This window comes from Rhynchophorus ferrugineus, unplaced genomic scaffold (assembly GCF_030347505.1).
Source record: "Rhynchophorus ferrugineus isolate W39M unplaced genomic scaffold, kcgeb_rfMv2 rfM10, whole genome shotgun sequence".
NCBI classification, from domain to species: domain Eukaryota; kingdom Metazoa; phylum Arthropoda; class Insecta; order Coleoptera; family Curculionidae; genus Rhynchophorus; species Rhynchophorus ferrugineus.
In genome coordinates this window covers 2,237,387-2,262,784 of record NW_027472589.1, presented here as the reverse complement: position 1 = coordinate 2,262,784, position 25,398 = coordinate 2,237,387, and the positions used below count along the sequence as shown (strand labels likewise).

The 25,398-nt window shown below is 31.8% G+C and overlaps 1 protein-coding gene across 1 annotated transcript in view; it reads left to right on the top strand.

The window, feature by feature from the left end:
- LOC143203592 (glutamate receptor ionotropic, kainate 2) overlaps nucleotides 1–25,398 on the top strand; it is a 309,747-nt gene that overhangs the window by 210,453 nt on the left and 73,896 nt on the right. Inside the window, exons 3-5 of the mRNA XM_076415804.1 lie at nucleotides 14,124–14,210; nucleotides 14,273–14,437; nucleotides 19,156–19,331. Of these exons, the coding sequence (XP_076271919.1) occupies nucleotides 14,124–14,210; nucleotides 14,273–14,437; nucleotides 19,156–19,331 (428 nt within the window). The remainder of the gene's footprint in view (nucleotides 1–14,123; nucleotides 14,211–14,272; nucleotides 14,438–19,155; nucleotides 19,332–25,398) is intronic.

Sequence of the window (25,398 nt, the reverse complement as noted above, 5' to 3'; positions counted from 1 at the left end):
TGAAATATAAACGTCAACCGTATTCAGATGTATGCGATGTACGACGGAATCCTGGAATCGAAAAAACCGAATCGAGCAGGAAAAATCGTGTGCACCAGTGATGGGTGAAATATTCCAGCACTGACAGTTAATTGGAAAGGAGTATAGAGTTATTTTTATTGTTATGGCATGATCTCAATAAATAAAATAAAAGTTAAGAAGCTGTTGAATCTTATACTGTATTAAACTATTAATATAATAGATATTTTTATCCAGATCTATCCTGACTATCTGACTAAGTTAATTTTAAATAAAAACTTAAGTTTATAGCGATATTACAACGAATGATAAGTGTTTAACAAAAATATAATATGAAAAATACAAAAGACATCAGCAGAAATAAAACTATATATATATATATATATATATATATATATATATATATATATATATATATATATATATATATATATATACACATTAGTGATCGCTCAGCAGTCGAAAATCGATTATACCATAACTGAATAGCTTAATTATGCTTCTTTTATATGTAGGTAGAAATATGAGCAAAACAAATAAAAAATACCATCCATCAGTTACAAAATAATATTTTGAAAAACTTAATTTCATATAAAACTATACCCCTTGACCGACACTTTCTTTTGTTTCCTATATACTATATATGTATCCCCCACAACAAGTGGAATTTTGAGTTAAATGAAAAAACACTTCGAAAAAGCTCATAACAACGTAGGAATATTGTTTCACATTCTCAAATAACCACCAAAATGTCCCTGATTTCTACAAATATGCAGATTAAATGCGTATATTATCCAATATTATTATGGAAGAAAACATGGATTCTGCCCTAATATAGAGGTGTATGTACTATCAATACTACATCAAAATATTGCGTTAATATATTTATTTACTATTGTATTAGACGCGTAGATTTTTGGATTAGGCTTGATGGAAATAAAGTTCTTTTCCGCGGAGAATTAACGATAATATATTTTTGGTCATTTACCTACTGTTATAGTTGTCGTTACAATTTTTCTCTACAGTGATCTAAGACTAAGTACTCGTCTAGGAAAACATATTGGCTCTCACGTAGTATCTAATAAAAGAAAATAAAATAAAAGTTACTAACACTTTTCAGTACTATTACAATTTAGTACAATTCATTACACAACTAAACGAGATCATACGCTTTGGTTCTCCCGAGTGTGCAACCTAGTTCATTGGTACCCAAGAGTAGAGGAGTATTTTCGCAAATTTTGTTCCAAATTTCTTAATTTCTAATGTGGTACTTGAAATTCGACGGTCTCGGTTTAGGTAATAATTGCTATAATATTTAGGTGTACCCTCAGTACTTCTCAGACCTTTAATCTGCAATGTTGATATCTGCAATATCCGCAAGTATTATATTGATATTACTACTCACAGAATATACCAATAATTGAATTCCGTAAGTATTTGCTTGTACACCATTCTTGGTATATATACAGTTTGATAAAATATAAATTATATAAACAGTTTGACTTGACTTAAAAAATAATTTAAATCCTTTTAAAAGCAAGTGTCATATGAAGTAAGTTACGTAAAAGGAAAAAGAAAAAAATATATGGAACGTTCCTCATCCCATCGAGGCTCTTTTCGTCTTATATTTTACGCATCTTTTCCTATGCAAATTAGCGCGGTAATATCCTTTTTATTGTCAAGCACGACGCCCAAAATAAAATACTCATACATCTCGTAGAAACGTCACAATTTCCCCGAACCGACAGGCGCGTACCCCCGTCCCCCTAGCCGGGCGAGCCGAGGGAGAGGCGGTTGCGTTCTCAAGGAGGCAAAAAACTCATTCGAGACTTTTTAAGAATATCAGACTTAATTCGGCAAACGACGAGTTTGTAAAATAAGAAAAAAGCACCCCTCGGATCTCTTCGTCTTGGTCTTGGCGGCCGAATTAATTCGTTTCTGAGGGGCGGGCCCCGGGGAAGTTTCTCTCGGCGACCTCGTCGGGCGGCCCTGGGCGGGAAAGGTCTGACAGGTTTTTAAATCGTTTGCAGGAGGTATTCGGTTTTTCCCGCCGGCTTAATTGGAAATCGACGAAAGACGAAACACCAATTAAGCGGCGGATTTCTTATTTGGTTGTTTTTCGGGAAGGTTCTCGACCACCCACCGCGATTACAGTTCGTGGAATTATTCAACAGTTATCAGTAGTCATCCCCGGGTTGGTTTGAAACATCGTCAGTCATTACGCGATTGTTCAACAAGAGAGCTGGATCCCAATAGCCCTCTTTTTTGTTTTAAATGTTTTGAAAGAAATTATCGTGGCTCTTAAGGAATCCTATACTATGTAGGATGAAGAAATAAGTTTTGAGTGTTTTTGGTAAGCTTGAAACTAAATTCAAGAGAGATATATAGGTACAATGAATTTTATTCAAACCAATTAATCAAATTCTTGGAACTCGCGTAAGAGATGAGGATGATGCTTCCGTCAGGTTTTATCAATTTATATCACGATATTTATGCATTTATTTGTATCATTTATAGAAATAAAAATAGACAAAGCAAACAAAACCATCACAATAATCGGAAACGAGTTACGTATAGACAATATTTTATTCTATAAACATTTATATTACATCCCTATATTCGCAATAGTAATCTTGATTTATATCTTCCAGGTCGAAGGTAATTAGCAACCAAATACCTTTGACTTCTCAAAAAACAGGATGCTGATGCCTTTTTGAATAATTTCTGAATAATAACTCACTATATATATACAACACAACAACACATATACAACACTGATTACACAGATTATATTGTTTTACACTTATATTCACCTATCACATCGGTGATCTTTATACAAAGGTTATGCATTGCCCTTTACAGCGGATTAAAATTATGTTAATATGCTCGAATCTTATACGTATTGATAAAGGGACCATAAATCAGCTTCTAATTTATAATAATAATAATGAATTATAATTTGTATCAATTGCCTCCACAAGTCTTGTAAAAAAGTCATTAAAGAAAAACGACAATAATAAAGCTAAAAATTATGCATCGATAATAACATTATTCTATAGTCTCTCAATATAAATTCCAAGCATATTTCATTTTAGCATTTTATTTAAGCATATATAAATATATAAATAAATAAATAAATACATCAATAAATAATCACCTATCTTAATTTATTCAAGTACTAGAATAATTCCTCGTAATCAACTAGTGGGGTGACATCGGTGATCTTTATATAAAGGATTTGTTACCATAAAAGTTCGGTAAAAAGTCTTGTAACTAAAACTGATTTGAGAAAACGACAATCATACAACGATAAATTGTGGTCTTTCTACATACAACACATATTTTAGTTGTTTTATAGTTTAGTCACTTATCTTAATTTATTCAAGTATTAAACAATTTCTTGTGGTAGACCAATTGCATAACATTGGTGATACCTATAGAACGGATGTGCTACAATAATAGTATGGTAACAAGTCTTGCAACAAAAACTGATTTGAGAAAACGACAATCATACAACGATAAATTGTGCACTCATAAAAACATTATTCTTTATTCGGTCTTTCTACATACAACACATATTTTAGTTGTTTTATATTTTAGTCACTTATCTTAATTTATTCAAGTATTAAACAATTCCTTGTGATAGAGCAATTGCATAACATCGGTGATACCTATGGAACGGATGTGCTACAATAATAGTATGGTAACAAGTCTTGCAACAAAAACTGATTTGAGAAAACGACAATCATACAACGATAAATTGTGCACTCATAAAAACATTATTCTTTATTCGGTCTTTCTACATACAACACATATTTTAGTTGTTTTATATTTTAGTCACTTATCTTAATTTATTCAAGTATTAAACAATTCCTTGTGATAGAGCAATTGCATAACATCGGTGATACCTATGGAACGGATGTGCTACAATAATAGTATGGTAACAAGTCTTGCAACAAAAACTGATTTGAGAAAACGACAATCATACAACGATAAATTGTGCACTCATAAAAACATTATTCTTTATTCGGTCTTTCTACATACAACACATATTTTAGTTGTTTTATATTTTAGTCACTTATCTTAATTTATTCAAGTATTAAACAATTCCTTGTGATAGAGCAATTGCATAACATCGGTGATACCTATGGAACGGATGTGCTACAATAATAGTATGGTAACAAGTCTTGCAACAAAAACTGATTTGAGAAAACGACAATCATACAACGATAAATTGTGCACTCATAAAAACATTATTCTTTATTCGGTCTTTCTACATACAACACATATTTTAGTTGTTTTATATTTTAGTCACTTATCTTAATTTATTCAAGTATTAAACAATTCCTTGTGATAGAGCAATTGCATAACATCGGTGATACCTATGGAACGGATGTGCTACAATAATAGTATGGTAACAAGTCTTGCAACAAAAACTGATTTGAGAAAACGACAATCATACAACGATAAATTGTGCACTCATAAAAACATTATTCTTTATTCGGTCTTTCTACATACAACACATATTTTAGTTGTTTTATATTTTAGTCACTTATCTTAATTTATTCAAGTATTAAACAATTCCTTGTGATAGAGCAATTGCATAACATCGGTGATACCTATGGAACGGATGTGCTACAATAATAGTATGGTAACAAGTCTTGCAACAAAAACTGATTTGAGAAAACGACAATCATACAACGATAAATTGTGCACTCATAAAAACATTATTCTTTATTCGGTCTTTCTACATACAACACATATTTTAGTTGTTTTATATTTTAGTCACTTATCTTAATTTATTCAAGTATTAAACAATTCCTTGTGATAGAGCAATTGCATAACATCGGTGATACCTATGGAACGGATGTGCTACAATAATAGTCTGGTAACAAGTCTTGCAACAAAAACTGATTTGAGAAAACGACAATCATACAACGATAAATTGTGCACTCATAAAAACATTATTCTTTATTCGGTCTTTCTACATACAACACATATTTTAGTTGTTTTATATTTTAGTCACTTATCTTAATTTATTCAAGTATTAAACAATTCCTTGTGATAGAGCAATTGCATAACATCGGTGATACCTATGGAACGGATGTGCTACAATAATAGTCTGGTAACAAGTCTTGCAACAAAAACTGATTTGAGAAAACGACAATCATACAACGATAAATTGTGCACTCATAAAAACATTATTCTTTATTCGGTCTTTCTACATACAACACATATTTTAGTTGTTTTATATTTTAGTCACTTATCTTAATTTATTCAAGTATTAAACAATTCCTTGTGATAGAGCAATTGCATAACATCGGTGATACCTATGGAACGGATGTGCTACAATAATAGTATGGTAACAAGTCTTGCAACAAAAACTGATTTGAGAAAACGACAATCATACAACGATAAATTGTGCACTCATAAAAACATTATTCTTTATTCGGTCTTTCTACATACAACACATATTTTAGTTGTTTTATATTTTAGTCACTTATCTTAATTTATTCAAGTATTAAACAATTCCTTGTGATAGAGCAATTGCATAACATCGGTGATACCTATGGAACGGATGTGCTACAATAATAGTCTGGTAACAAGTCTTGCAACAAAAACTGATTTGAGAAAACGACAATCATACAACGATAAATTGTGCACTCATAAAAACATTATTCTTTATTCGGTCTTTCTACATACAACACATATTTTAGTTGTTTTATATTTTAGTCACTTATCTTAATTTATTCAAGTATTAAACAATTCCTTGTGATAGAGCAATTGCATAACATCGGTGATACCTATGGAACGGATGTGCTACAATAATAGTATGGTAACAAGTCTTGCAACAAAAACTGATTTGAGAAAACGACAATCATACAACGATAAATTGTGCACTCATAAAAACATTATTCTTTATTCGGTCTTTCTACATACAACACATATTTTAGTTGTTTTATATTTTAGTCACTTATCTTAATTTATTCAAGTATTAAACAATTCCTTGTGATAGAGCAATTGCATAACATCGGTGATACCTATGGAACGGATGTGCTACAATAATAGTATGGTAACAAGTCTTGCAACAAAAACTGATTTGAGAAAACGACAATCATACAACGATAAATTGTGCACTCATAAAAACATTATTCTTTATTCGGTCTTTCTACATACAACACGTATTTTAGTTGTTTTATATTTTAGTCACTTATCTTAATTTATTCAAGTATTAAACAATTCCTTGTGATAGAGCAATTGCATAACATCGGTGATACCTATGGAACGGATGTGCTACAATAATAGTATGGTAACAAGTCTTGCAACAAAAACTGATTTGAGAAAACGACAATCATACAACGATAAATTGTGCACTCATAAAAACATTATTCTTTATTCGGTCTTTCTACATACAACACATATTTTAGTTGTTTTATATTTTAGTCACTTATCTTAATTTATTCAAGTATTAAACAATTCCTTGTGATAGAGCAATTGCATAACATCGGTGATACCTATGGAACGGATGTGCTACAATAATAGTATGGTAACAAGTCTTGCAACAAAAACTGATTTGAGAAAACGACAATCATACAACGATAAATTGTGCACTCATAAAAACATTATTCTTTATTCGGTCTTTCTACATACAACACATATTTTAGTTGTTTTATATTTTAGTCACTTATCTTAATTTATTCAAGTATTAAACAATTCCTTGTGATAGAGCAATTGCATAACATCGGTGATACCTATGGAACGGATGTGCTACAATAATAGTATGGTAACAAGTCTTGCAACAAAAACTGATTTGAGAAAACGACAATCATACAACGATAAATTGTGCACTCATAAAAACATTATTCTTTATTCGGTCTTTCTACATACAACACATATTTTAGTTGTTTTATATTTTAGTCACTTATCTTAATTTATTCAAGTATTAAACAATTCCTTGTGATAGAGCAATTGCATAACATCGGTGATACCTATGGAACGGATGTGCTACAATAATAGTATGGTAACAAGTCTTGCAACAAAAACTGATTTGAGAAAACGACAATCATACAACGATAAATTGTGCACTCATAAAAACATTATTCTTTATTCGGTCTTTCTACATACAACACATATTTTAGTTGTTTTATATTTTAGTCACTTATCTTAATTTATTCAAGTATTAAACAATTCCTTGTGATAGAGCAATTGCATAACATCGGTGATACCTATGGAACGGATGTGCTACAATAATAGTCTGGTAACAAGTCTTGCAACAAAAACTGATTTGAGAAAACGACAATCATACAACGATAAATTGTGCACTCATAAAAACATTATTCTTTATTCGGTCTTTCTACATACAACACATATTTTAGTTGTTTTATATTTTAGTCACTTATCTTAATTTATTCAAGTATTAAACAATTCCTTGTGATAGAGCAATTGCATAACATCGGTGATACCTATGGAACGGATGTGCTACAATAATAGTCTGGTAACAAGTCTTGCAACAAAAACTGATTTGAGAAAACGACAATCATACAACGATAAATTGTGCACTCATAAAAACATTATTCTTTATTCGGTCTTTCTACATACAACACATATTTTAGTTGTTTTATATTTTAGTCACTTATCTTAATTTATTCAAGTATTAAACAATTCCTTGTGATAGAGCAATTGCATAACATCGGTGATACCTATGGAACGGATGTGCTACAATAATAGTCTGGTAACAAGTCTTGCAACAAAAACTGATTTGAGAAAACGACAATCATACAACGATAAATTGTGCACTCATAAAAACATTATTCTTTATTCGGTCTTTCTACATACAACACATATTTTAGTTGTTTTATATTTTAGTCACTTATCTTAATTTATTCAAGTATTAAACAATTCCTTGTGATAGAGCAATTGCATAACATCGGTGATACCTATGGAACGGATGTGCTACAATAATAGTATGGTAACAAGTCTTGCAACAAAAACTGATTTGAGAAAACGACAATCATACAACGATAAATTGTGCACTCATAAAAACATTATTCTTTATTCGGTCTTTCTACATACAACACATATTTTAGTTGTTTTATATTTTAGTCACTTATCTTAATTTATTCAAGTATTAAACAATTCCTTGTGATAGAGCAATTGCATAACATCGGTGATACCTATGGAACGGATGTGCTACAATAATAGTCTGGTAACAAGTCTTGCAACAAAAACTGATTTGAGAAAACGACAATCATACAACGATAAATTGTGCACTCATAAAAACATTATTCTTTATTCGGTCTTTCTACATACAACACATATTTTAGTTGTTTTATATTTTAGTCACTTATCTTAATTTATTCAAGTATTAAACAATTCCTTGTGATAGAGCAATTGCATAACATCGGTGATACCTATGGAACGGATGTGCTACAATAATAGTATGGTAACAAGTCTTGCAACAAAAACTGATTTGAGAAAACGACAATCATACAACGATAAATTGTGCACTCATAAAAACATTATTCTTTATTCGGTCTTTCTACATACAACACATATTTTAGTTGTTTTATATTTTAGTCACTTATCTTAATTTATTCAAGTATTAAACAATTCCTTGTGATAGAGCAATTGCATAACATCGGTGATACCTATGGAACGGATGTGCTACAATAATAGTATGGTAACAAGTCTTGCAACAAAAACTGATTTGAGAAAACGACAATCATACAACGATAAATTGTGCACTCATAAAAACATTATTCTTTATTCGGTCTTTCTACATACAACACATATTTTAGTTGTTTTATATTTTAGTCACTTATCTTAATTTATTCAAGTATTAAACAATTCCTTGTGATAGAGCAATTGCATAACATCGGTGATACCTATGGAACGGATGTGCTACAATAATAGTCTGGTAACAAGTCTTGCAACAAAAACTGATTTGAGAAAACGACAATCATACAACGATAAATTGTGCACTCATAAAAACATTATTCTTTATTCGGTCTTTCTACATACAACACATATTTTAGTTGTTTTATATTTTAGTCACTTATCTTAATTTATTCAAGTATTAAACAATTCCTTGTGATAGAGCAATTGCATAACATCGGTGATACCTATGGAACGGATGTGCTACAATAATAGTATGGTAACAAGTCTTGCAACAAAAACTGATTTGAGAAAACGACAATCATACAACGATAAATTGTGCACTCATAAAAACATTATTCTTTATTCGGTCTTTCTACATACAACACATATTTTAGTTGTTTTATATTTTAGTCACTTATCTTAATTTATTCAAGTATTAAACAATTCCTTGTGATAGAGCAATTGCATAACATCGGTGATACCTATGGAACGGATGTGCTACAATAATAGTATGGTAACAAGTCTTGCAACAAAAACTGATTTGAGAAAACGACAATCATACAACGATAAATTGTGCACTCATAAAAACATTATTCTTTATTCGGTCTTTCTACATACAACACATATTTTAGTTGTTTTATATTTTAGTCACTTATCTTAATTTATTCAAGTATTAAACAATTCCTTGTGATAGAGCAATTGCATAACATCGGTGATACCTATGGAACGGATGTGCTACAATAATAGTCTGGTAACAAGTCTTGCAACAAAAACTGATTTGAGAAAACGACAATCATACAACGATAAATTGTGCACTCATAAAAACATTATTCTTTATTCGGTCTTTCTACATACAACACATATTTTAGTTGTTTTATATTTTAGTCACTTATCTTAATTTATTCAAGTATTAAACAATTCCTTGTGATAGAGCAATTGCATAACATCGGTGATACCTATGGAACGGATGTGCTACAATAATAGTATGGTAACAAGTCTTGCAACAAAAACTGATTTGAGAAAACGACAATCATACAACGATAAATTGTGCACTCATAAAAACATTATTCTTTATTCGGTCTTTCTACATACAACACATATTTTAGTTGTTTTATATTTTAGTCACTTATCTTAATTTATTCAAGTATTAAACAATTCCTTGTGATAGAGCAATTGCATAACATCGGTGATACCTATGGAACGGATGTGCTACAATAATAGTCTGGTAACAAGTCTTGCAACAAAAACTGATTTGAGAAAACGACAATCATACAACGATAAATTGTGCACTCATAAAAACATTATTCTTTATTCGGTCTTTCTACATACAACACATATTTTAGTTGTTTTATATTTTAGTCACTTATCTTAATTTATTCAAGTATTAAACAATTCCTTGTGATAGAGCAATTGCATAACATCGGTGATACCTATGGAACGGATGTGCTACAATAATAGTATGGTAACAAGTCTTGCAACAAAAACTGATTTGAGAAAACGACAATCATACAACGATAAATTGTGCACTCATAAAAACATTATTCTTTATTCGGTCTTTCTACATACAACACATATTTTAGTTGTTTTATATTTTAGTCACTTATCTTAATTTATTCAAGTATTAAACAATTCCTTGTGATAGAGCAATTGCATAACATCGGTGATACCTATGGAACGGATGTGCTACAATAATAGTCTGGTAACAAGTCTTGCAACAGAAACTGATTTAAGAAAACGACAATCACATGGCGATAAATTGTGCAATGATAATAACATTATTCTATAGCATTCTATACCAAGTTCGAGGCACATTTTAGTTTTGGTTTTATATTTAAACTCATTTACTTTAATTTATTAAGGTACTGTCGATTGTGGATTGACAGAAAGCTGTAGATAAAAAACTTCCCACAGGATCTAGGGCTTCAATAGCTTTATTAACATCAGTAAGTTAGACGTGTCATAATTGATCTGTAATGATGAAAATTTGATTGCACAAACGAACACTAGTTAAGCGTTAGTTTATTTAAAATTCTCCAGAGTAAACGTAAAATTAATTAGGACCGGATGCCCGAGATCCCCTCCAGAGCAATTCAAATTAAACCTTAATTAGATTCATAGATACATGCGTTACGAAAGTGTTTCGCCGAGCTGAAAAATTAATCTCGCCCGAATTTCCTTTCGAATTTAACACTGATAAATATTTCAGTCCGTGTTTACTAACGAAAATAATTTTCGTTCCTCCAGCCGCCACCATCATCGCCCCCCCCCACGGCCGGCGCTGCCGCTGTGTCGTTCGTTCTCATGATGATGGAGCCCCCCGCGACACTCGCCCGCGGCGCGGGCCCCGGTGCCGCCATCTAATATTCAAATTCGCATTAAAATCTCTTTCATCGAGTGTTGACTTAACCGAAAGGAATATTCAACGGTTTTCGCGAATTAGTCCTGGACTGGTCGTCGTCGAGGCCCGAAATCCGGATCTGTGTAATTTGATTAAGTGAATCGTTATGGGGCCCTGAGGCCTTCAGTGTTGGGAAAAATCGTCGAGAGGAAAAATACGTAACGTCTCCTGGCGACTATGGAGACTCTACGACCAATATGTGTGTTATTTCGACGCTACTTATTCATTTTGTACTGATAAAAAATTGCTACGTCGATTTTGTCAGTATCAATAAACTCAGACATTATGTAAGAATTGTTCTATTCCATCTATTGTAGAGGTTATTACACCACTTGCTCCTCATTTACAATATTATTCGTTTAATCAAATATGTCTACAATAAACCTGCAAGTACTTCAATAGATATACAATTAATCATTATCAACAACAAAATAAGATAATAAAGACAGGGGTTATAAGACCAACCCTATCTAGTATAATACCCTTACTTATAAAGCTATTTAACGAGCCACGCAAAAAAAACAGGCAATTTAAGTATGTTAGGATAACCAAACTACCATATCCTCACTTCAACCCGGAAGATGTATTCTGTAATGTTTTCGAAACGTCGGCTAGTTTTACGTAAATAATAAAATAAAAGCGGTCCCAATCCGGAAGCTATAACTCAATGCCGCATTCTCCCTACGTTAAAGTTTATCAAAACACTTAGTAAAATGCATGATGACCTACTTACATCAATGTAAACCGAGCAAACCCGAGACGGTTTATTTGCGCTCAGCGCCATCTTCCTCTCGAGGAGGCGATTGTTTTTTGTTAATATTCGGTCGGTCCCGCCATCTCCTTCGGCCGCTCTCAAGACCCCGTCTTCCGGGTACACATCAATAACATATTTTTTCAGCGCTCGCCGCTCACATAAAAAGCCCTCACCCTGGGACCGCTCCCTTATATTTACAATCGCTCTCCAGACGACATCCTGACGCCCCGAATACCGAAAAATAATCGCGCAATAAATGAACGGAATCAGCCCGTTGAGCGGCCGGGTCCTCCCTGGGGAGCGAGTGGCGTTTTTAATTCAATTTTTTGCGGCATTAATATGCAAGGACAGGTCGCTAACGATCCCTGATGAACGTATTCAGTCTATAGACGGCTGGCACTATAATTTTATATAATTATCTGCTTTAATTATAATATATATATATATATATATATATATATATATATATATATATATATACATATACTTAAAATAGAAAAAAAAAGAAATTTACAAAAAACGAAATAGCACCAAATGGTGAAAATATGGGTGAATATTAATATAATATAAACCGATAAGCAAAGGTAGATTCTAAAATGCTGAATTATCTCTGACAGCTCTATTTCCTTCAGAAACTTAACCTTTACAAATCGAGTAACAAATATTTCTTAAAAGAAATGCGAATCATAAAGCATTGAATTATGCATAGATAATAGTATTAATCTATATTTGATTTACCCAATTACGGCATATATTTTAATTTTTAGTGTATAAAATTATTATAACAAATTCTTAAATAATTCACTTCATAATGTTCCAGTACCTGACCAACAATCATAACATTCGTGATAGCTATACATCGAATTTCTTCCAGTAGCATGGCTCTCTAAAATTTTGTTACAAAAACTGGTCAAAAGAATTGTGAAACATAAAATGCTGAATTCTGTGTAACTAGTGACACTATTTTGTAGTTACTCTATCTAAATACCACATCAATTTTAGGTTTTGTTCTATATCTATATTCACTAATCTTAAATTATTAAAGTTCATAATAAATTCGTCGATATTTCACAATATTCTACTAATTGGCCAGTGCATAATATTACCAGATGCTGTATCTATACTTTGAGCATTTAAGAATTTTTGGAAAAAATATTTGTTGTTGTTAATTAAGGACTGCTCATCAATAGGCAACAATTAGGGTTATTTGAAAAGATGTTATCTTTAAAGCACTAAAAATGCCTTGAACTTGAGTTCTGTTACTGAGTATTTATATGCTGAATCTAGTTCTTATGTTCAAAATTATAGTTTTACACGTGAATTAGAATAATAAAGAGAGTACTGCAAATAAAAGAAAAATAAAAGAGCAAATTGAAGACTTTGTTCAATTCTCAGAGGAGAAACACTTAAGAAATTCGAAAAGAACAGTTGAAAGGGGGTTTTATTGGTAATATTGAATACTTTGAAGAAATTTAATATCTTATCATGAATAACCAGTGAGCAACAAAAGATACAGCGAACTGAAATATCTTTTCTTAAGAAAATATCGTCAACAATAACATCTACACCACCATTTGTTTAGTCGCCGCAATCTCTTAGTGTTGATTAACTCATATTTTAGTGCAAGCAACAAAGTGCAGCAGTGTAGTGTATAATATTAATCAATTGTAAAATTTATAGGTTAATAATTTTATGGAAATTATACATTATAAATAAGAATTCTATGAAACTTAAAGGTGTTAATTTTATTTACTGATATAAATAGGTCCAATATCTGCACAGATATTGGTACAATCTGGCTCAACTTAGACTTCTCAACTTCAACATCCTAATCCAACAAAGTGTAATAGTTATTAAATCAATAGGGATAAGCAGCTAGATTATAAGAAAAAAAAAAGTAGCAAGATATATTTTGTTATGATAATGAATGTGGATCATTAAAATAAGTTTCAAAATGATTCCTAAACAATTTGCTTCTAGCGCATCTACCATAAGATATCTATGTTGCTTTAGAGAAAAATTTATTAAAAAAATTTAGTAAGCAAAGAAACCTTAATTAATGTATACATTTTCTAGCTTGCCGACAAATGGAGTTTGGAGTACAGGCCATCTTCGGACCTTCGGACCCCATATTAGGTGCTCATATTCAAAGTATATGTGAAGGTGAGTTAATTCATGCTGTAATTCTTTTATTGTCCATTTTTGCTAATAATAACCCATTGTAGCACTAGATGTACCGCATCTTGAAGCTAGGATAGATTTCGAGCCCATGTCCAAACAATTGAGCATCAACTTACATCCCAGCCAAGAGAACATGAACAGGGCCTTCAAGGACCTGATGGCGTTCTTAAACTGGACGAAGGTCGCCATTATATACGAAGAGGATTACGGTAAGAATAATTTTATCTACAGCAATTAATACCGGGCAGAGTTCTTCTATATGTTATGAAATTTGCCAGCAATTTTTCGGAGATATTTTAAAGCGAATAAATCAACCGAAAACAACAGAGCCAACATATGATAACGCGAAACAAAACGTTCGATAACTAGCACGCATTCTGGTTTATTAGCGACAAAGAGAATTTGAGGACAGTTTTCACGGACAGAATGATATGGAAATTATTTTCGAAAAATATCAGTTTTCATTTGACGGTCGGACCGGTTATTGTCCCAATATATCTGGTTTATTTGATGTTTTTGATTCGTTTAATAAATAGTTATGGTGAAAAATACTGACGTATAAAATTACTGGAAAGCTGGTGGGAAAATGTTGTCATCAACAAAACTTTTCATGACATTTTCAAGCGTTTGAAAAATAACGTATAGAGGGGAGAATAAAATATTCTGATGGATAATGTATTTCATACTACAAGAAATATAAAATAAAACACCATATATTTAAAACATTTTTTGGCCAAATTAGTTTTTTTATTCAACATAATTCCCTTCGAGGGTGATACACTGATTATAGCGACCCTCAACTTTTCGGTAACATTTTTGTAGTACGATTTATCATTTGCTTCAAAATAGGCCTCAGTTTGGTCGATCAGCCCTTCATTCGACGAAAATTTTTTCCAGCAAGCATTCTTTTGAGATCTGAGAAAAGGAAATAGTCGCTGGTGACCAGATCTGAAAAACACGGTGAATAAGGAAGCAATTCGAAGCCCAATTCATGGATTTTTTATACGGTGCATTGTCTCGGTCGAGAAACACTTTCTTTTTCTTCAAATGTGGCCGTTTTTCGGCGATTTCGTCCTTTAAACGGCCCAATAACGCTATGTAATACTCACAGTTGATGGTCCTTCCTCTTTCAAGATAGTCAATGAAAATTATTCCATGCCCATCCCAAAATACAAACGCCATAATCTTGCCGACTGTTTTCTCCCGCGCTTTGGAGCGGATTCATCGTGTGCAGTCTACTGGGATGACTGTCGATTGAACTTCGGAGTGAAATGATGGAGCCATATTTCATCCATTGTCACATATCGATGCAAAAACTCGGGTTTATTACGCTTGATCACCTTCAAACACCTCCCCAAATCATTAACTCGTCATTGTTTTTGGTTAAAGGTAAGCTCGCGCGGCACCCACTATGCACAGAGCTTTCTCATACCCAAATATTCGTGAATGATATGATGTACACGTTCAGTTGATATCTTTATAGTGTCCGATATTTCAATCAGTTTCAATTTATGGTTATTCAAAATCATTTTGTGAATTATTTAATTGTTTTCGTCAGCATCAAGCCAAGGTTTTGTTTCAACTGTATTTTCTCTCTTTAAAAAGCAATATTTAATCAACATGCGAAATTCCTTTTTATCAATTCGCTTAACAATAACAAAACCTGCTTCACTCAAAATGCCATAAATCACAAACTAATGATCCGATAGCTGTCAAATGTATACACTCATCTTTTGAAGGTTAGGGCTAACTAAAAAAACATATGGATTTAATTCTAGTAGCGCCATCTATGTGTCGTGGACCTTTCAATTGACCTGTTATTATAAATATATCAGGTTTGTTACAGCATTTGTAGAAGAAACACTGTAACTCATTGAACACATGGAATTGGCAGGCAAATTATATTCAGAACAAAAATGTTTTACCGTTATTATTTGATAATTAAATTAAAAAATCTAGATATAACAACTTTTGAAATACGACTGCATAATTTACTCAAGACTTGTTTATTGTTATTACTGATGACCTTAACTGATATTTTGTAAAAATATTAGGACCAATAGAAACAGAAACCCAGTTATTTTTTAAGCCAAGTAGTAAAAATAACTAATGTTTAAAATATATTATCTTGTGTATTAAATTTATCCTATTGTGAAATGACTCATTGTCTATCTAACAGAGGATATGAAGATTCTTATTGAAATTAAAAAAAATATATAAATTAAAACTGATAAAAACCTAAGATTATTTATATTGTCTTAAATATTTTATCATGGAAATCAACAATAATTCAGCGAGTTAATCAATTTCCAATTAATGGTAGTTATTTGACGACGCCAAAACAACCAAAACAAGCACAAAGTTAAACGAAACAAGGTTCGAGCGACACAATCAAACTAGACAAATCTCCGTAACTTACATATCAAGTTTCTCAACACGTCTCCGTCTTCCTCCAGGCTTTCGGACGACGAGATCGCGGCATAAACGAGAAACGTCAGACAGTCGATATTTAGCTGTAGCCGCCACGTGGTGATAAATCGATCGCATTACCCTGAAACTGGATGTTGGCGAATCTGCCCGATCATCGTTTGGTTTATAAAAAACGGCCAGGTCGGTACATTATGAAGTATGACGTATGAAGGAAGTGGAAGAACCCAATTTCGGCCGGCGGAAATTTGTTGCACATTATGGACCTTTCCCCTCGCCGGGTCTAGTCAGTTTTTTATGGATATGGTGAAGCGAGAGGAAATGGTTTTCTTAATTTTTTCTCGTAACAGAAATATTATCCTATTTTAGAAGATAGCCTGCGGTGAGAAATAGATGAGAAACATATTATATAAGTGTTGTAATAACATTACGTGCAATTTACAACATAAATGTGTTTTTATCTTAATTATTCAAAACTTTAATAGAAGAAATAAATGTATAAATGTCAAAGGATTTGAATATAGCAATGTAAGCCAGAAGATGGAAATGCATGATACAATTGGTAAAACCATGAGTTTGTACTTCATCGTAAACAGTAAATTCATTAATAAAAAGGATATATCAACCAAAGTTGGAAAGGGAACTGGAACGAAATGGAAGTGCGCAAGTAATTTACAAAAATATCTAAAAAAAGTTATTGTTTTACCAAAGATGGATAGGATGAAAATTAAGGAGATAAGAAAATATTCTTATTTCCTTATTTCTCATCCTGTCCATCTCCCTTAAAATACGTAATATCTATGAGTGGAAGAGTACATTGAAAATAGACAATTTGGTTGGTGGTGTTAATTACAGAACTTAGAGGATACAAATACCTAAAGTATACTTCAAATATGACATAACTATTCTAATGATACTAGTGATCAATATTCTATTATACTGGTAAATATTACAAATATTATATTCACGTTAAACAAATTTACCTATGTTTAGAAATTGACCAATATTCGTTCTAGTCGAAAGGAAGGATGTCTCATGTTGTTCCAAATACCTTCTAATCAGCCCCCTGAATCATTATTAAAAAATTACTGCAACAGTAATCATCTACGCGCATTTATTAAAGCTACGAAAATAGAAAAAATCACCATCATTTTCAGCTCAGGAAGCTCATGTAATTTTCTCGGACCTTACTAGGGCCTTTGACAGGCGTTAAAGTTTGGCATACTCACTGATCTTGTACTGATACATTTACTTGAAAATTCGATTCCCTTTCGATTAGGAGTACTAGACAGGTATTGTTAAATATCTACATCACGGATTTCACTAAATTTAAAACTGTCAATGCTTACAATTACAAATAAAATATATCTACACGCAGCAACTGAGAACAAATTGATTTAGGATTGTTAAGTCGTGACTATAAAATTACAACATAGAAAATAAGTTCAAGACAATATAACTTGGCCGCGCGATCAAAAATCCTGGCTTATAAACGCAAACATAAACAGACAGAATAAGACATTATATAATAATAAAAATAATAGTAGCCTTATTTCATTGCCAAATGAGAGTCGCGTTTTGATAATTAACAATAATTTTTGAAAAAATAGGATAAAAAATTAAAATAGTAATGAGTATACTATGATTCAATGTTATAAAAATTGAAACCGAAAGAAACATTTTTTTAAAGAAAATGGTAATCATAAACTGCTGAATTGTGCATCATAATGGCATTATTCTACCTTCGCTCTCTCAAAATACAATACATATTTTATTTCTGGTCTTATGTTAATATTTTCTAACATATTACCTTAATTTATTAAAGTATTATAATAATATGTTTGATAATTCACAATATTTTAGCAGTTGACCAATGGTATAAAGAAAATGTCAATCATAAAATGTTAAATTATGCATAGATAATAATAAATATATCAGCTAGGATACTTCTAGCGTATTTGCATTAGGTTGCCCATTAAAAACATATTTTTATGCAAACAATAAGCTATTTTCTTCCAGATATGATCTAGTGGCAGGAGGTTGTAACAAATCATATAAATCAAACTTGTCAGAGTCTAAGAAGCAATCAATACATTAAAAGAACCATTAGACATTATTGCAGAGTTCATTGTATCAAAAGCCAAGCGACAATTATCGTCCTAACAATATAAAACAATCGATGGTCGCCAGATTGCAGAATATCAACTCTGGAATCGTCCTGCGATGTTCTCGGCGCGATTCGCAGGACCGTTCCACGGGTTAGGGGATAAAGAGGGTCTATTTGAAAGGGATAAGGGTGGCCGATGGCAGAGATTACCCTTCTTGTCAGCCTAATTGCACGTGAAATTATACGGTGGCAAATTAAATAGCGTCAGAGATAGGGCGAGGAGAGTCTAGCAGAAAGCGCCGATGGGTTTTCGAGGCAGGTCGAGAATTTATTTTTAAGAATACTCAAAGAGATTTTTAAAATCTTTCTAATGTATGTTATTTCTTGTTACAGGTCTGTTTAAGCTTCAGGAGTTGGTTAAAGCACCAGCGGCTATTAAAACGGAGATGTACATACGTCAGGCGACTCCTGCTACCTACCGACAAGTCTTGAGGGAAGTCCGACAGAAGGATATATTTAAACTTATCATAGATACGAATACAAGAAATATTCAGCAATTTTTTAGAGCGGTAAGTTCGTACTATAGAATCAATTAAACGACGTTGGGACATCAGGGGCTAGAATATATATTAACGAACCAAGTGTTATGGCACTTTCTGCTAAAATAAATAGTTAGTATCAATTATAAATATGTGTTTCCAAATTTTCACATATCATAATTAATGTGGCATATCATTCATTATTATATTTCCAAAAATTTTATAAATAAGTATATCCGAACTAAATTGGAAATAAATGTAAAAAAATAAAAAGATTTTTTGCCCAAAATCAAATCATAAAAATAAAATTATCAGTAAATTAAAAATTAAGCTTCTAGGCCTAATTTTGAAAAGTTTCTAGTATAAAATTACTTGAAAATGTATCTTTTATTAGTAATAGTGAAAAAATGCATGGAAAATGTATGGTGTTTTGGTGGAAAATAAACTATCTTAATGTGTTATTACATCTTACATGAGATCTACTTAGTACAACTTAATTTACCGTTATTGTCCTGTTGCACTTGAACCAATGCACAAGCAGAACGACGTACGAGATACATATGTCAGCACATATTTTATAAAGCATCTTAAGTTGATGAAATATTTAGAAAACTAGCACCCAAGGACCATATTTTAATAACAACGAATGAACTATTATTTAAATCTCATATAGTTTAAAGATGTTGTCAGAGAACAAGATTGTATTTCCAAAAATTATTTCAGTAAAGTAAGTATAACATCAATAAAGTTGCCATATTTTTCAACAATATAATTTAAAAATGTTTCGTATCTTAATGATATTTTAAAGTTTGCACGAAGACATTTAGGATATTCGTCTTTCCTTTATTTTAATGCTCTACAGAATAATGCCTGTAATGTAATATATAGCGTTTACTATCAGATATTTACAGATATTGTCTTGGATTTTACATCATGGCAAGGTCTACTGTCACAAGGTTATCATTATGTTAAGGTTATCAAGTTTTTGACCATATTTAACGCTTCGACTAACTGCGAAATGATGAATGATAAATTAATTTAAAAGAGAACAGCCTTATGATTTGGAATCCTACAGACTATTTTATCTATAGTCGTTCCAATAAAGCAAGCAGTGCACGTCCTTAAAATGTAGAATACAACGTTGCCACATCAAATTTAAAGTATTTTAATTCTGACAACAAAATACTAATGTAAATAAAATAATGGAACAAACGTTTTAGTACACCTAATGTCAATTTATTGAAGGATTTAAAATACAGTTAATTAAACAGCAACAATAGCTTTTAGATTATAGTTGTTTTATTATATTTACTTTGATATATGACAACGGCGTTGACTAGTACCAACACAAATCGATTCTAGGCGGATTTGTTTAGATTTTCGGACACATCAGACTTCATTCTGTCTCTTTTTAACTATAGTGATGCTAATTAGTAAAATGAGGAAGAAAAACGCCCCGAGTTTAAAAGGGATTTTACGTTTTTATAAACTAAATGTGGCAATACGTTCGACGGTATTGATGACGTGCATTGGCTGTTTTATTGGAACGACTATATGAACAACTATACATATTCGCAAAATTTATTGATGGCATCTTTCAACCTAACGAATAATATGTCTTTAATATTTGTCATTTGCACTATTAGCGAGTTTTTCGCGAAGAACTCGAACAAATAGCGTCGAGCGACCGTCGTATTCACCTGATGTAGCTTCGTCAGTTCTCGTTCGCTTGCAACCGATCAAAAATCTCAATCTGACAAATAATATTTTCCAAGCTATTGAAGACATCGATAAAATAAGTTAAATTTTTTCATGTATTATTTCTATTTGATCGGATCACGTCAAAGAAAGAGAAGAACAAACGAAAACTGCCAAACGGAGCGCCGCCGCCAGTAATTGCGTCGTCTAATCCCGCGGCGTTTCAAAGGAGAGATCCCCGGACGCTTAAACGGCATTTGTAATAACCGATGTTTCGAATATAGTCGAAGATGAATGGCGGAACTGAGCGCGACCAAAGCCCGCCAGATGATGGTCTTTATTCCGGTGCCGTTTCCAGGCTTACCGTCCCAGGCGAAATTACTTGACAGAAATTGTTTCGGCCCTTTCGCGGACGACGACGGCAAATCGCTTTTTCACGATGATGGCGCGTAATTTCGCTTCGACGAAACAAAGAACGGCCGTTGTCGAGCGCGAAGATTAAAATAATGCATCCTTATTTTGTGTTTTGAGTTAGGGACGTAATACGACGAATATAAATCCTGCCTCTCTCTCTCTCGCGAGCAAAACGAACGGGAACGATTTTCGGTTCGATTGTTTCAGTCTATCACAATACGAGTAATAAACGACCTTGCTCATTTCATTTTACACAACTAACACTTCGTATATATATATATATATATATATATATATATATATATATATATATATATATATATATATATATACCTAAAGGAGAAAGAGCTAGAGCTTCTATAAACAGTTCCGTCATGATATGGGCTTGCAAAGAATCCCCAAGTTGTCCTTCTAATGTCACGTGTATGTTTTGTTAGGTTTATTGTCTCTTCCTACCTCATGCCTTCTTACCTTCATATCTCACCACCTCTATACGTACTTTGGTAAAGAGCCATACCACATCAAAGCAATGTTATTAACAGATCTCCTGTTTCTAGAGTGACACTCTCCATGCAGAACACTAGGTCGAGTTCTCTCTAGCAGTACTTGGTTTTGTTGTTGTTTACTAGTGGAACCTCTTTTAATTTTTGCCTTTATAATTTTCGCCAGATAGGTTGTCCAATATGGGCTTATTTATTTACTTATTTATTAGTCTTAATTCTTAAAACACTGCACAAGTTATCATAAAGCTTAATTGTTAAAAATAAAGATAGATAGTTTAATTATCAGAAATTAAAGAAGCCGATTAGTTCTCAAGTTCTCGAACGTTTTGCTTTTAATGTCTTCATGTATGCTAGTGTTAAATATATGATAATAGAAAATTAAACCAAACTGTTAATACTTTGTCACCAAGGATCAACTCTGAGATAAATTTAATGATATTATCCGTAAGTATCATAACATGGTAGAACTTCCACCCTTAGGGAATATTATATCCAGGAATATTGTCCTACTGTAGGATTTAAGAAAAAACCTAGATAGTATATTCAGTACATATATATCTCCATTACTCAATCAACAATAATCATTACAGCGTAATTACTACATATTATAAAATCACTGATAATATAATATATTAAATATATAATATGAACAATACAAATTAGAATAGAAATATACAAAACTTATACGAAATAGAACAATACAAACTAATAAACAAATACAGTAGAATTAGTACATTTAAAACAAAAAGTTGACCAAATGCCTTTCCAAGACTACAAAAAAATCCACAGAGGTTAAATAAACCGAACATTAAATATAAGAAAAAAATTCATTCTCCAAGGAGACTTGGCACCTAGAACCCTCAAGAAATACAAGATCCTGTGTAGAAATTAGGCTTGCAAAGTATACAAAACCAAAAAGAAAATCTTAATCATTCACCCCGGCCAACAACAAGGAACCGAATAAGAAAAAGATATGCATTAAGTGAATATGGTAGATATATGGTATATACATTAAAGGAACTGTTCTACTCGGAAAGAATTCTATAGATATAACGAGAATTAAATCTAAAAAAACTTGAATATGATAGTTTTCCGAAACGTCGTTAATTAGATCTACTTCTTAAAGGTGATATGTTGATGAATAGTTGCTCGTGATATCTAATGATAAATCTAACGTATCTAAATACTTCAAGAAGCAACAGTGGTGAGTTTCATGTGAATAGTTACGTTCTCAAATATCTATCACTAATAAACTGTTTTATTGATATAGTTATTTCAAAATTGGGTCTGACCAATTACTAATAAGGAAATTTAACCTCCTATTCAGATCAAGGTGATTTGGAACAAAAAAGTACACAGATAATGTAGCGAAACTAATTTATCACAGATATATATATAGTTATCAATAGATAAAGAAGACATTAAAAGAAAAATTTGTAGAAGCAGTAAGTTATCTTCAAGTTTACTAACAAAAAAAGCCACATAAAATATATTCAAATTATAATGTAAACACATTGAGCATTCTCCTTAATTCTTAACATAGCTATTTTGTACTTTATTAAAAAAAACAATGCAGCGTTAGCAAAGAATTGCGAAAATACCAATTAAAATTTACAATGAGTGACAAAAGCATCCTCAATCACAGACACAAGAATAAAATTAATTTGAAACCTGTTTACTTGCAATGAAGCCTAATTTCTATTCGAATCGAGCATAGCTCTCATTTAATTTGTACACATTTTTAACGAGCTAATAATCGATAAAGCTGACGCAATCCAGCCCGACACACCGAGGAAAATCTAACGGCGAATTGCGAGTGAGTGATGATGGAGAAAATAGACGGATTCCGATCGAAACCACGACTAATTCATTATAATTGGAAGAAATGTATGGCTGTACAGAGAAGGATATAATAGGGAAATTCAACCTAAACCGCATCCATTAATCCTGGACGTGGGAGCATTAATATTATTGACGTGTAGGTTCAAAAATCTCCAACGGTAATCTCGCAACAGGCAACAAAAACTCTGCAATCATTCATCGAGCTACCATGTTAAGCCAGGTGATGTATAACAGGATCTGATATCGGCGAAGAGGTGATCTAGTGAATGATTAATATTCTAAAGATGTTTTATTTGTCTTATACAGTAAATTAGTTTACATAAAAAACATATGTTTATTCTAATGATATCTGAAAGTTTATTCTCAACTAACTTTCACTAGGATTTTTACATGAGAATATTTAAACAAACCGTTCGAAGAATTGTAGGGAAATTCGGCCATTATATGAATGCTAAGGCGCTCGTAATTTAAAGCCAACTAGATATTCCTAGTTAAGGGTTCTCCAAGAACAGCTATGGAGTCAGTTTATATTCACAATGGTATAGTAGCTATAGAAACTACCAGCTAAAGTAATATATAGGTGATTTAATGTCAATGACATAAATACTGTACTAAGAATTAATCATTACAACCAATGGAGGAGGTCCTTATGGACTTCATGATGACTCTATAGGATATATCTTTTAGTAGCTTCTCTAGGTTCTTCAGTGTGACTTTGACAATATATTGAGTTAGCTTGTTTCAATTGTTTATTCTTAACTGTAATTGTAAATATCTTCTTTCTTTTTTGCTCCCAACTGAACGTATTAATTTAACAAAAACCTCAATCTGTCAATGTTTTGTCTTCTCGTCATGTTACTCTGTATGTTACTCTAATCACCTGATGATATTTAAAAGAGAGCTTTGAAATTTGTACCAATTATTCTGATTTATACCTGATAGGTTTGAGCTTTGGAAAACGAATAGATTATTTAATTAATTCCAAATTGTAAAGAATAAATTACCTAATTGTGTTTGTTATTGTTTTGATGTATATGCTAAAGTCAAATATCAATTTCAAAATTATTTTATTCATATATTCTCTACTTTAATATCCAAACATGTATTCCTTCATTTATTATTCCATACTTATGTTTACAACATAAAAGTAATGGAAAATCATATATGCTTGTAACTGATGCTCTGAAGTTGTTAATTTTGTTAATTTTACTTATAATACTTTATTATAATGTTGAATGGCGTAGTAATTAACACTTATTAATACTTTATTGATTAATGATATATATATATATATATATATAAACATTTATTATTTTAACTAATGTTATGTATTAAATATATTTCTGATTTTATACTGAAAATACTATAAAAATAAATTTTGGTAGCGTATCATTTTTAAATTAGTCATCTCATAATAAAGAGAGAAACATGATTAATTTAATACATTGTGGTCGAATTTCGACAACAGAGCGATTACTAGTATAAAATATTGAGCACTGTAGACCATTAATTTTTCCATTTAGCCATCGAAATAATTCGAGTATTAAGAAATAAACCGACGAGCACTATCAATTATTTACAGTCAAGCGCAAATACGTCAACCGGCCGTACGGTAAATTATCGTTAAACTCCACATCCGT